The following is a 14,789-nucleotide window of genomic DNA, read 5'->3' as shown; positions in this document are numbered from 1 at the left end:
TGGCAATCAGAGCAATGCAAATTAAAACAATGAGATAGCATCTCACTCCAACTGTAGTGGCAAAATTTAACAGGATAGCAAGCAATAAATATTGAAGAGGAGGTGAAGAGACTGGACCTCCCAAACACTGCTGGCAGTACTATAAAACGGTACAATCACTCTGGAAGGTATAACCACTCTGATGTTTCCTCATAAAGCTGAACATAGGAGATTCCACATGAGATTCCCAGCTATTCCACTGCTACAAATATACTCTAAAGTAAGACAGAACTGAGACACAGAGATTTTCACATAAATGTTCACAGCAGCACTATTCACAATGGAAAGAACATGGAAACAGCCCAAGTGTTCATGAACAAAAAACTGGATTGAGAAATTCTGGTACGATGGAATTTCACACAATGGAATACTATGCAGCACTCAGGAGGAACAATTTTGAAAAATACTCTACAACATGGGAGAGGCTAGAGAGCACTATGCTGAGTGAACTAACTCAGGTGCATTAAGAATAAATACTACCTAAGAACATTATTATAAAAGCAGAAAGCTAACCAGTAAGATTTGTCTATCCAAAAAAGGAAGGAATAGGGGTCAGGGGAGCTGAGGGTGGGGAGAGAGGAAAATCATGGAGTTACAGAATTTGGTGGGTGGAGAAAGGGAGTGAAATAAGAAACAAAACCCAAATATATATATATATATAAAACAAGTGTGTCAAGAAGTAGTACTTACCATAATATGCCACTTTCTCTTCTATAATTTCATAGTCTGAATATGTGATTTTAACTCAGTAGAATGATTCTGTGATTTATTACTGTGGTGGTAGTGCTCAAGTTTGAAAACTACTACTCTACTGATTTGTAAATGAAGGAAAGAATAAAGGAGAAATGGGAGATCCTTTACATCTGGGATCTTAGCACTGGAAGTGACGGAGAAAAGGAGCTGCACGAGTCCCTCATTAATACAGAGATCCACCTGCAGCAGAGACACTCCATCACCACCTGGCTTACCCAGATGCACAGGATGGAGGAGGGTCTCACGGGCCCTGCTTGGTGCCCTCCTGCACCTCTGGCCTTGGATCCATGGATTGGCTGATGGGGAATATGGTGGATGCAATTTACACTAAATTAGCACTAAAGTCAGAGAATATGCTTTAGAATCCAAAGGACAGTCATCAAACAGACAGCATCCTGATTGGGACAGAACAGAGGGCAGATAATAGGAAAGGGAAGTGCAATGCATAACAAATAGCTATGTCTTATTAATCAAGAATTTGAAAGATAAACCATACCTTTTTAGATTTATTTTGGAGGGTATATCCTCTGTACCAACCTGTAAAAGTATAAAAGAACATAAAATCCTTTATGTAATCCAGGCTTATACAAAAATATCAACAATATACATTCTCCCAATACGTCAGCAATACTAGAATCTAAAATACAATTAACAATTGATTAGAATGTGAACAAAATACAATATACATTCTCATAGTCCATTAGCAATACTAGAATCTAAGATACAATTAACAATTGATTAGAATGTGAACAGGTTCCACTTGCTGTACAATCTCAATCTGTTTTAGAGCTCTATTCTCTTCCTACAAAAACACTCAAAACTCATTGTCATGGAGTTGGTTCTGACGCGTAGGCTGACCCAGCCAGTGGGTTTTCTGAGGGTATAAATTTCAAGGGAGGGAATCCTCACCCTCCTCCCAAAGTCACTGGTAGATCCAAACCACTAAAGGTGTCCCCTGTGGGTTAGTGCACAAGACCCTACAGACCACGTTACCAAGCTCCCTCTTACTTACTATGTTGTTGGTATTATATGCCATCAAGGTGGAACTGACTCATAGCTGACCTTCCATCCATCGAATTTTCAGAGACTATAAACTGCATGAGAGACGACTGTCTATCTTTCCCCCGAGGAGCAAATGGTGGATTGGCACCACCTGCCACTAGGCTGGCCACACAGTTCCTTACCCACTATGCCAGGAGAGCTCATGTTACTCATTACAGGACTTAAAAGATACCCAGAACCAGGACTCATCTCTACTCCTTTGGAAAAAGGATAGGGGAGGGGGGGACTAGACAGAATACAATCTAGGTAATACCTTGCAGTCATTTAATAAGTGTTTTTGTATAAATAGATATGGACTGTCATCCAATTCTACAAGTCACCTTATACTACTAAGATGTTGTTCTTAGGTACCATGAGTTGACTATGACTCACAGTGACAGTGACCCTATGAACAACAGATCTGCACCCCATCCTATCCTGTGGCAACTTCACAATCTCTAACCCACTTGAGTCCACTGCTGTAGTCACTGGGTCAATCCACCTGTTGAAGGGTCTTCCTTTCCCTTCACTGTCCCTCCACCTTTCCAACTATGCTGTCCTTCCCCAAGGAACAGCCTCTCTGAAATAATTTATTTTGATTTTTTAAAAATCATTTATATGTGTTCTCTCTCCCTTCTATGTTCCCCGGTTTAAGCCACTGTTTGGGTAAAAATTTAAATAGGAGCTGTAAATCTTGTATGTACAAATATTTGCACCTAAAAAACAAATGTTTTCATATAAAACATACAAAGAACTCTAAACATAAATAACTCAGTTACAAAAAGGAAAAAGATTTGAAGAGACACTTCACCAAAAAAGATCTACAGATGGCAAATAAGCACATGAAAAGATGTTCACAATCACAACATCGTATGTCATCAAGAAAGTGCAAATTAAACCAACAATAAGATGCCTCCACTCATCTACTCTAAAAACACATACACAAACAGAGCCAGCTGCTGTAGACTCTATTCCAACTCATGATTAGAGTGGTTAAAACCCCAAACAGTAAAAACACCAAATGGTGGTAAAAATGTGGAGTAACAGAAATGCTCATTCACTGTTGGTCCAAACCTAAACCTGTTGCTATCCAACTGACAGCAACCCCATAGGCTTGAGCAGAACTTCCAACGGGCTCCCAAGACCACGATCTTAACAGAAGCAAGTTGGCACATCCTTCTCCTGTAGGGAGGCTGGTGGGTTTAAACAGTCAACTTTTTTATTAACCATCAAATGCTTACCATCAAGCCACCACAGTTGTTAGACGAAGGAATACAAAATGGTTCAACAACGTTAAAAGTCAGTCTCAACATTTCTTACCAAGCTGAGCACAGGTTTACCATGCATCCCAACAATGACAATCTTGGCCATTTTATGCAAATGATTTGAAAATGTATATCCACCTAAAAACTTGCACACAAATGTTTTCAGCTCTTTTGTTCATAATTGCCCCAAATTGGCAGCCATCAAGATGTCTTTCGATAGATAATTTGGATGAACAAATTGAGGTATTGTAGGGTATCATTAGAAGATAAAAGTAAATGAGCTATCAAGTCATGAAAAAACAGAGGGATCTTAAGTGCATATTGCTAAGTGAAAGAACACACTCTGAATTCATCAGGCACTCTGAAGGAGAAAGATGAGCAATCTCTTCCTGTAACATTTACAACCTTGGAAAGCCCAGGGAGAACACATGCCACTTAACAACCCACAAGCAGTGGGCTTCCTTGGAGTTATAGCCCAGAAATCAAAAGACGTGGTGCAATGGGAAAATGTGCTGTCTAGAACCTCTCCAAAGTGCCACAGTGCAACGACATCAGCTTCAAGACTAGGTGAGCGATCCAGGCCTTGGTCTCCTCAAACTTCCTAAGCATCTGAAAGTTGAACAATGAATAAGGATGACAGAAGAAGCAACGTCTTTGAGTTAAGGTGTTGGAAAAGAGTACTGACTATCCCATAGACTGCCAAAGAACAAACAGGTCTCAAAGAGAGTGCAACCAGAGTGCTCCTTGGAGGAAGGCTGGTAACACTTGGTCTCACATACTTTGGGCATGTGGTTTAAAAGGGGCTAGTCCTTGAAAAAAGACAGCATCCTTGGAAAGGTGGAGGGTTCAAAAGACAGAGGAAGGTCCTCAATGAGATGCAGAGATATAGTGAATATAACAGTGATCTCAAGTATATCAGAGATGATGAGGTTAACACAGGATTTGGCAAGGTTCAGAACTGTTATTTACAGGATCACTGTGAGTCATAGTGATTCAATGGCACCTAACAATAATATACTCCATGAGTCTAACTGCAGAGCATTCTGGAAAAGACAAAAGTACAATCAAATGATGAGTGGTACTAGCCAGGTGAAGAAAAGGACAGAGCTGGAAACTCCAGAGAGGATTCTGAGTGCAGGGAAACTGTCCCGTAAGCTGCCACAAACAGCACTAAAATAGCACTGTCAAAATTAACAGGACTGGACACAAAGAGTGGCCCCCAACACACATTATAGACTTTAATAATAATGTTGTTGAGACTTGTCCATTAACGGTAATAAATAATGTGAATCCAAAATAATAATAATAATAATAATAATAATAATAATAACAATAATAGCCAAAACTGTGCAGGTGGAGTGGGGATTAAAGTGATCTGACCAAATTCTGCCATTTTTCTGTAAAAGCCAAATTTACTCTTTAAACCACGGTACATTCGCATGATGAAATACTATGAAGCATTCAGGAGCAATGATTTTGAAAAATACTATGTAACACAGGAGAGGCTAGAAAGCATTTATGCTGAGTAAACTAACTCAGGCACATAAGAACAAATACTGTATAGGACCATTATTGTAAAACCAGAAGGATAACCAGTGAGATCCATATAGACATACAAACAGAGAAGGGGAGGGTGCAGGGGGGCTGAGGGCGGGGAGAGTGGAAATCACAAGGTCGAAGAGTTTGCTGGGTAGAGGGACGGGGTGGGAGAAAAATCTACATGAATGAAGCATAATAAAATATTTAACTATTTTAAAATAGTCTATTTTTTTCTATATTTTATTAATTTTCATAAACATTTACAGAGATTTTGGGTTTCCATTCATTCATTGTTGCACTATTCTCTCTACCCTCCTCCCAGTTTGTTCTTGTCCAAATGCCACAGAAAATAGTCTATTTTTAAAGTGAGCAAGCAATTCCGTATCTTCTTTGGGGTGGAACTTTCTAATAAATCTATCTTTACTTTTTTTACCTTAAAAAACAAATTAATAAACAAAAACCTACCAAAATACCTGTGAGTAAGTGAATGAAAACCAATTAAAAGACCAAGCAAACATTTTAAGCAGTTCTTACTGATGCAATTAGCCCCCTCTTTTAAAAATAATGGGGTTTTTGGCTTTGTTTACCAAAAGTTTTAACTTCTTTCAAAAGAATTTCAATAAAGACCTATGGACATTCTCCCACTTTTATTTTATAGGGGAAATATATATTCACAAATATATTTTTTAATCCAAAAGGAGTTGCACTGCTCACCCAAGGTGGTGTCTCTCTGCCTGTTCGAATCCATCAGCAGCTCCAAGAGAGAAAGATGAGAAACCACCCCCAAATACTTTATTCCTGCAGAAACCTGCTGGAGGGTCAACTCTGTTCTGACGTGAAGGCTGTGAGGATTTTTCCATACTAAATTAAACAGGCACGGCCTGTCACTTTACCTAAGTAACATCACTGTAAGTCATTACGCACACGTAAGCCAGCGTACTCATCCTTCTTCCTCTCTTCTTAAAAAACCTAGATGTGGTGAGAAAGGAACTCTTATACATTGCTGATGGGATTGCAAAATGGTGCAACCATTCTGGAAGGCAGTTTGGTGCTTCCTCAAAAAGCTGAATACAGAAATTCCATATGACCCAGCTATTTCACTTCTTGGAATATGCCCTGAGAATATAAGAATTGAGGCACAAACTGAGATTTGCACACCAACGTTCATAGCAGCATTATTCACCATCGCAAGAACACGGTAACACCCCAAATGTCCAACTACAAATGAACGGATTGAGAAGTTATGGTACATTCAAACAAGGGAATACTATGCAGCATGCAGGAGCAAGAACTTTTGCAAATTATTACCTAACTTGGGAGGGACTGGAAAGCATTATGCTGAGTGAACCAACTCAGTCCCACAAGGATAAATACTGTATAAAACTGTTATTACAGAATGAGTATAACGATCCAGGAAGGGTGGGCGAGGCTGGAAGCAGAGGGATGTAGATGTGCAGGGGGAAGAGGGGATTAGTCATTGGGTTGTACAATTTGATGGGTGGGGGGTAAGGGAAATTGAAAGAATTTGCTTGAATTTGTAGTCTAGTTTTGGAAATAAACTAGTGGCAGGGGGAGGGGTAAGAACAAAACAAATAAACAAAAAAAAAGAACCCAACCAAAGATATGAAGGCTCTAAAAGATTTGGAACTAGGGAAAATAATGGTAAAATATCGCAGTATTAGAATATTTGGCTATTTACTTTGCATTTTGTCACCAGTTTTGATCCCCTCATTGTGCATAAAAATAAAATATAATTTAATTTTTTTTTAAACCCTATATGACTACTGACTTTATACTCACTTATGGTGAGCCTCGTGTTACAGAACCACTCCCCAGTCTTTGCTTGGCTCTAATCACAGGAACAGATCGCTACACATTTGTCCCACAGCACTGCTGTGTGGGTTCAAACTGCCAATCTTTTAAGTTAGTCTCAAAAACTCCCCACTGCTGACTCGGTTCTGACTCACAGCACCACCCTTCCATCGGGTTTCCTACGCTGTGAACTGTAATGGGAGGAGACACACGGCCCACCTTGGTCTCCTAGAGCCTGGTAGATTCGAGTCTTCAGTACGGCTTACCACAGACCACCAGAGCTCTTCTTTAAGTCAGCAGTGGATTGGAACCATTTATACTATATACTTAGATTGAATAGATATAAGCTGTACTGAAAACTCACTACTGTTGAGTAGGAACAGACTCACAGCTGACCCTTCAATGACTTTTTTGAGGCTGTAAAATTGCACAGGAAGAGAGTCCATTTTCCTCGGAGCTGCCAGTACATCTGAATTACCAGAGAGGTGCTACCTCTGGGTTAGTTAGGAGGGCAAGTTCCTACAGGTCACACCACCAGCATTCTATCCCAGAACTCTCTTGTAATTAAAAAAAAAAAAAATTAAATCATCCATAAAAGAGGTACACCATGTATTTCGTGCATGTTTGAAGTAGAAAATTTAATTCACGTTCTTTGTCAGGAATTCAGGAATACTTCAGCAAATTTTAAATTGTTCACGGCATTCAGAAAATTGCCAGGAAACAGAATATTATAGCGGAGCAGTGTTGGACTTGCATCAAGGCACATACTAAAGAAAAAAATACAGGAAACACTGCCTCCAATTCAGAATGCCAGCGAGTAAAACATCCAGGGGCCAGAACTCCACATAAGCACTTCCAGCCAGGTCTCAAGAGTCTTTACGCCATCAGTGTACATTAGCTTGGTTCCACTAAAACCAAATGGCCTCTCCTTCATGGACTGGGAGAGACTCCTGGGATGGACTCCTGGGATGGTAGCTGAGAAATAACATTTTATTTAGTCTCTTCCAAGCAGTTTTCATCTTTCTGTATCCCAGGAAAATTTCCTAATGTGGAAAATGTCAACTCACAAGTTATACAGGTATTCTACACACAGTATTTTGCACCGTCATTCACCACAGAATTCTACTTCATAACCTAGACATTTCTGAAAAGCACTTTTACCTCCTACAGAAGAGTACTGAACATACAAAGAGAACAAACAGGTCTTTCTTGAAGGAGTGAAATCAAGCTGCTCCTTGGAGACAAGCATTTTGAAGCTCCATCTCACATACTTTGAATATAATGTCAGGAGGGACCAGTGTTTGGAGGAGGACATCATGCTTAGAAAGTGGAATGCCAGTGCAGGAGAAGACCCTGGATGAGATGGGATGACACAGTGTCCAGGGTAATGGAGGTAAGTGTGCGAGACAGTGAGATTGGCTCAGGATAGGACAGAGTTCAGAGCTATTTTCTGTTGTTGTTCTCAATTTATTATTAATTTCAATAAAAATGTACAGAGACTGGATTTCCATTCATTCACTGTTGCACTTTTCTCCCCTCCCAACCCTCCCCACCAATACACTACCCTATTGGAAAAGTAAAAGAAAAATTCTTTCATTGTTTTACAATCCCTCCCCCCAAGTCCACTCTACTATGCAGCCTTCGTTCTGGACTCCTGTCATGACAAAAATACTTAATCACATTTCCCTTTTAAACAGTTTTCTCTCTCATCTGTTTGAATGCAGTATACATTATTGAACCCATCTTTCTCAGTCTCCCTCCAACCCCGAGGTCAGTCCTGTTTTACAACAGTGGCACCATGCAGTATTTGTCCTTTTGTGACTGAGATACTTCACTCATCATAATGCCCTCCAGAATCACCCATTTTGAATAATATTCCATGAGTTCCTTGTTTTTCAATGCAGCATAGTAGTCTATTGTGTGAATATACCACAGCTTCTCTATACATTCCAACTCCTTGCTATTGTGAACAAAGCCGAAATGAACATGGGTATGTATATATCTGCTTGGATGTCAGTTATGGTCTCTTTGGGGTATATTCCCAGTAGTGGAATTGCTGGGCCAAATGGTATCTCTATTTACAACTTTTTGAGAAAGCGCCATACCGCCTTCCACAGTGGTTGCACCATTTTACACTTCCACCAATAGTGAATAAGGATTCCAGTTTCTCCACAACCTCACCAGCATTTTTTGCTTGGTGTTGTGTTAAATTTTCTATTCTGACTGGGGTGAGATGATATCTCATAGTTGTTTTGATTTGCATCTCCCTTAGAGCTACGGATTTTGAACATTTTTTCATGTGCTTGTTAGCCATCTGAATGTCTTCTTTGGTAAAGTGTTTGTTCATATCCTGTGCCCATTTTTCAATTGGACTATTTACCTTTATCTTGTTGTGGTGCTCAAGTATTTTATAAATTCTAGATCTAAGTCCCTTATCTGATATGTCATTACCAAATACTTTTTCCCAGAGTTCAGAGCTATTGTACATAGGGTTGCTATGAGTTGTAGGTGACTCAACAGCACATAACAACAACAGTCTATGCCTCAAATACTGATAATAGTTACCATGAGAATTGCTCTCATAAAGATCAAACACATGCACAAAATAATCCAAGATATTATAGTGCTAGGAAGAATTCAAGCCAGTAACATGACAGATAATCATTGATAATATATTACTTTAGATTTGTTGTTGATATTGTATATCATCAAGGAGGAACCAACCCACAGCAGATTCCCAGGGAGTTTTTAGAGGCAGATAATCACATGGGAAGAGAGTGCTCATCTTTGGCCCTCGAGCAGCTAGTGGATTCAAAATGCCTTCAGGATTACAGCACAGCTTCTTACCAATAGGCCATCAGAGTTCCCTTTACTTTAGAGAAGCTGTTGAAATATAGCTAGCTCAGAATCAGCCAGGTAATGATGGGGATGGGAGTGGAGATTCTAAATTTACAGGAAGACACAAGTCAAGTGAGAAGTTCAAAGACAGAGGACTGAGTTTGTCAGAGTTTAGTGAAAGCAAAGGAGAAGAAAAAAAGGTAGAAGAGCAAGGCTGTTCTCAATTCTGGCTTCCCATTAGACTTATCTGAGGAGCCCTGGGAGCATCGTTCATATCCTGTTGCCTCTAACCAAAAGGATGCCTAAAGATGAACAGTCTCTGCTCACTGAGATTTATAGCCTCTGAACACTACAGAGAATTGGAACAACAGAACGAATATTGTATAAAACCAATATTATAGAATGAGTATGAGGATCTAAGGGTGGGGAGGGTGGAAGCAGAGGGATGAGGATGGGGAGGGTAGGGATAAATCATGGAGTCCTATAATTTGATGAGTAGGTAAGGAAAATTGGAGAAATCTGGTGTGAAAAACAATGTCTTCGAGTTTTGTAAATAAACTACTATCAAAAAATAAAATTGAAAAGAATTGGAAATAACTCAATAGTAATAAGTTTGAGGTAACTTTGAAAGATATTGGGCCACATCTTCAAGCATTCTGGGCCACATCCATTCAAACAGACTAGAGTGGAGTTCAGGTTTTAGTTTCTAAAAAATTTCCCCTATTGATTCTAATGTCAGATCCATTATCACTGATATCTATGATTATAGGCTATGAAGGAATCTGGGTCTTCTATACTTGGGGTGGGGAGGTATGGGGGGATTGTATACCAATGAAAGAGTATTTATTTTGCTTTTCAAGGAAAAGAGGGAACTGGGGTGGGGGGGGGAGAAAAGTACAACAATGAATGAATGGAAATCCAAAATCTCTGTAAATGTTTATAGAAATTAATAGCACACACACACACACAGGTCCCTGCGCTTGTTCCTATAAGCTACCATGGAGTTAAGGTCCTGACTTGAGGTGGCTTCACATATAATAAAACAAAACATTGTTCATTTCTGCACTAATCTAAAAAAACAAAAAAAAAGTCAATCATTTGGAGTCTTTCCTTTCTTTGATCAGCTTATCTAAAGTAAAACTCATGTTATCAATTATTACCTGTCAGGTTACTCAGCTTGAATTTTTATTCTTAGCACTATTATATTTTATCCTACAATACGGATTACATCTCAATATCAATAAAACAAAAAATCTTCACCAATGGGCAACAGACAAAATCATGATGTTAACAGCAGTCAAGAAATCAAAAGACGGCGAGCTCTGGTGGCAAGAAGCTGCACTGCAATCCCAGAGGTGAGCGGTTCAAGTCCACCAGACGCTCTGCTGGAGAAGGAGGGACAATCTCTTCCTGTACCAGTCAGATCTGATTTGACGGTACACACACGCACGCGCGTGCACACACAAATAATAATAATAGCATAAGAAAAAGAAATCAAAAGACTTGTTGCACTGGGAAAATCTGCTGTCAAGAGCCTCTCCCAAGTGTTGAAGAGCCAGGATGTCAGTTTAATGACTAAGGTACGTATAATCCACACCCTGGTCTTTTCAATTACTTTCGATGCATATGAAAGTTGGACAATGAATAAAGAATCTAGAAGGAGAACCAAAGTCTTTGAATTGTGGTGTTGGAGAAGAGTATTAAATATCCCATGAACTGTCAAAAGAGCAAACAAGTTTGTCGAGGAGGAAGTGCGATAACGGTTCTCCTTAGAGGCAAGGATGGTGAAACAAAGTCTCTCATACTGTGCAGAGGGTTTGGCTCGTGGAAAAAGCCCTCACGCTGGGAAAGGTGGAGGGTCAGAGAAAGAAAGGGAGATCTTCAACAAGATGAACTACACAGTGACTGTATCAGCAATGGTGAGAATGGCACAGAAGAGGGCAAGGTTCAGATCTGCTGTTCAGCGTTGCTAAGAATCACAGTCAACTCCACCACACCCGACACCACCAGTGATGGTCTGGTGGCCTCGTGGGCAGGGAGCTGTGCTGCCAAAGACAGGAGGTCTCAACTTACCAACTTTCCTTATCAAGGAAACGATGGGCAACCTCCTCCTGCGTATTGATGGCTTCTAAATACCCACTGAATGTTCGGTCGCTCAGCCAGGAGTCAATTTTGACTTGATGGCAATGAGTAAGATGAGCTGAGGAGCGTAGAGCAGATACTAAACCTCATCACTTCTGAATTACAAAGAGAGAAGCAAGACAAGAAGGCAAGCACACACCAGGGGAAGATATGCTATTTGAGGATCATCAAGGAATCGAGAACTATCCAAGGTCATGATCAAACCAAGGAAAGTAAGACCCTGAGTTGGGCTTTCAGCCTCCAAAGTTGTGATAAACAAGTCATCCACTTGGGATATTTCTGTTGTAGCCGAAATAGGTTAGGAAACTAGCAACAATATTCAAAGGCACTTATATCTTGGCTTAAAGCAGATGTGTGGGCAGAATGTTTGGAAAATGAAGAAAGGGTAACAGTGGTACAACACAAAGATCCCTATTTGGTCTGTCTTTGGTTCCAGAAGACAGATGGCCTCTGGCATTTTCAAAGCAGATTTACGATCTGAAATTGACAAGCAATACTTGGAAATTTGCACAAATGAACAGGAACCACACAGACCAAACCTGGTATGCTAACCTCAGGAAGCGAATGGAGCATGACTCAATCAAACATGAATATTTAATTTAATTATTCAATCAATCCCGACTATGCACTGATGCTCCTCTTACTTCTATGCAATGAAACCCGTAAAAGGTTCTGGACACAGAAATAGCTGGGGCTTTCAGGACAGGTGAGACCATGACCTCCTGGGAGGGTGGTGTGTCCTTGAGAACAATGGAGGGGTGTCAAGATCTCTCTTAGACCTAGACCTCTGCTTGTGTGTGTCTTTGTACCCTTTCTGGTTGTAATAAATCAGTAGCTATGAGTAGAAACACTATTCATGAATTCTGAGTCTTCCAGGCAATCCATGAACCCACAGTGGCCATGAAAGGAGCCCAGGTGGCACAGTAAGCTGAGTGTTGGGTTGCTAATGGAAAGGCTGGCGGTTTGAGCTCCTAGATAGTCTGTGAGAGAAACATCTTAAGATTTAGAGTCTCAGAAACCATCTGACCCTGCTCCAGAGAGTCTACACAGGTAAGAACAGAAAAAGTGGCTGTGAATAAGTACTATGTAGGAGCTGGCATGTGCCCACCTGGAAGGCAGAAAGACTTGTGTTCTCCGGCCTCAGGAGGGTAGGGATCAGGGAAGGAGATGGTTTGTGTGGAGTGGAGATAATCATGTGAATTTCTAAACTTATGCCTCTGACCACTGACCTGGCCCTAGGTGGCTGGGGAGGAGACAGTGTCACCTAGAGCAGCCGGTGGCAAGGATGGAGAAGTGGGAAGGTGAGGCGTGATCCATGTCCAAGAGCGAACAGGGTTTGTGCTGATGCCAACCACGCAGTTAGCAACAAAGTAGGAATCCGCACACAATGCCCTTCCCTAGCACACTTTAAGATCTTAAAATTAAAACCAAGAGATAGATCTTGACCTTTCCATTCCTGTTCCTTAAAAACACATCCTTGAAACCATTAGGTGGGTCAGAGCAATGTAGGCATTTACAATGGAGGTGAAGGGAGGTGGGCACACAGGAGGCCAGATTGGCATGGACGGCGAGCATCCCCATGGGAATAGGGAGAAGCTTGAGTTTCAGAGCCATTTGGAATGAGGGAAGCCAAGCAAGGAGCCCGAGGGCCACACAGGCTGTCAAGGGTATCCATGTGGGGTAAACAGTGGTACTGGAGATAGGGGAAGAGCCACACAGGCTGTCAAGGGTGTCCATGTGGGGTAAATAGTGGTACTGGAGATAGGGGAAGAGCCACACAGGCTGTCAAGGGTGTCCATGTGGGGTAAACTGTTACTGGAGATACGGAACTGGCTGTATCCTGGAGAATCGATCAAATAAATGAATATAACAAAAATTCTAGAAGCCAGGTTTGACATAATCACAGAAGTGAGTAATGAGTTTTGGAAGTGGGGTGAGAGGGGCAGGACAACAAACTAGGATTGACCCTATGACTGAAATTACTCATGTGACCTTACATAAAGTTGAACAACAGACAAAACTAATCCATGGTGATCTAAATAAGAACCCAAAACCCACTCTAGATCTTTCTTCCACTGTGTTTTCAGGCTGTAAATCTTTGTAAGAGGCAACTGCCCGTCTATCTCCCTCAGAGCAGCTGGTGTATTCAAACATCCCACCTTTCGATTAATAGGTAAATAAGCACTATGCCACGAAGGTTCCACGAAATAAGAACAGTTGAACATGTGCTAGGGACTGTCTGGAAGTGTTCCAGGGTGAGGAAAATGTTCTTTATCTTGATTGAAATGTGGGAGGCATGGAGTATAATCAATAGATAAAACCCAGGGAATTTTATACCTAACATGAGTGCTTTCTGAGTACAACTCAATGCACATTTTATCAAAAATTTTTTAAATGGAAATTTTATCAATGATTAATATGTTACAAAGTAACAGAATTATATGATATCGGCAATATTCAAGCATTATTGAGTATTGTTGCTTTAAATTGCCTCTGAAATCAGTCATTTGTGAAAAATCAGAAACAATTTCTCTCTTACTTTACTTTGTACTGTGTTGGGCAAAAGGCATTCCTTCTCTTAAGTTTTCACTCCATGCTCTCAAAGTGGTTCTAGATGAGCTTTGTTCTATCAAATTGATTCACGCACTGAAGATTCAATAGATGTTTACAGATAACAAGAGAGCAAGACATGCAACATCTTCATCCTCCACCATCTTTATAATGGGGAGAGGGGGAAAAAATAAAAACAAAACACATTTAAATCTGTAAGCCAAGAATACCTAGGGCTCCAAGTTATGAAGGAATGAGGGAGAGTGAAACTAGCAAGGATGAGAACTGCCTTAGAAATTGTGGTTAGAAACCTCGGAGGAAGTGCATGTGAGCTGAGGATTGACATTAGAAATGTGGTCACTCATTTATTATACAGACACACACTTAATGAACACTAATGTACTAGACCTTGTCTTCAAAAAAGAAGGAAACAAATCCCATTAACAAACCATTAAATACAAAAGGGCGCTTAAAGGTAATGCTTGGAGATACTGGCAAACAAAGGAAAGAGTTATGAATATGCTAAAGCCTCAGAGGCCGATATTAAGGGAGACTGGAGATTTTTTTTTTGAACAATGAAAACAAGGCTTAGATGTGTCAGTAGCAGAGGTTTGTAAAATCTGTCATTTTATAGTCACAAGATAAATGTTTCCTTACCCAATAGGCATACCAAAAATAGCAAATAAATGGGGCTATGTTTAACCTCCCAAAAATAAAAGATAAAAGGTGGATAGAGAACCACTCTCAAGGAGCACTCATGTCCTATGTTGAAGCAAGACGGTGGAGCACAGAGTGAGGGTGGAGAGACCG

General features: G+C 40.4%; 1 protein-coding gene across 1 annotated transcript in view; it reads right to left on the bottom strand.

The window, feature by feature from the left end:
• Window positions 1–14,789, bottom strand: part of DOCK5 (dedicator of cytokinesis 5) — a 242,031-nt gene that overhangs the window by 182,374 nt on the left and 44,868 nt on the right. The window contains exon 3 of the mRNA XM_006884916.1: window positions 1,289–1,329. Within this exon, the coding sequence (XP_006884978.1) occupies window positions 1,289–1,329 (41 nt within the window). The remainder of the gene's footprint in view (window positions 1–1,288; window positions 1,330–14,789) is intronic.

The sequence above is a fragment of the Elephantulus edwardii genome, unplaced genomic scaffold (assembly GCF_000299155.1).
Source record: "Elephantulus edwardii isolate Elephantulus edwardi_28Jun2011 unplaced genomic scaffold, EleEdw1.0 scaffold00038, whole genome shotgun sequence".
NCBI classification, from domain to species: Eukaryota; Metazoa; Chordata; class Mammalia; order Macroscelidea; family Macroscelididae; genus Elephantulus; species Elephantulus edwardii.
The sequence above is the reverse complement of the archived record's forward strand: the minus strand, read 5'-3'. Positions and strand labels throughout refer to the sequence as shown.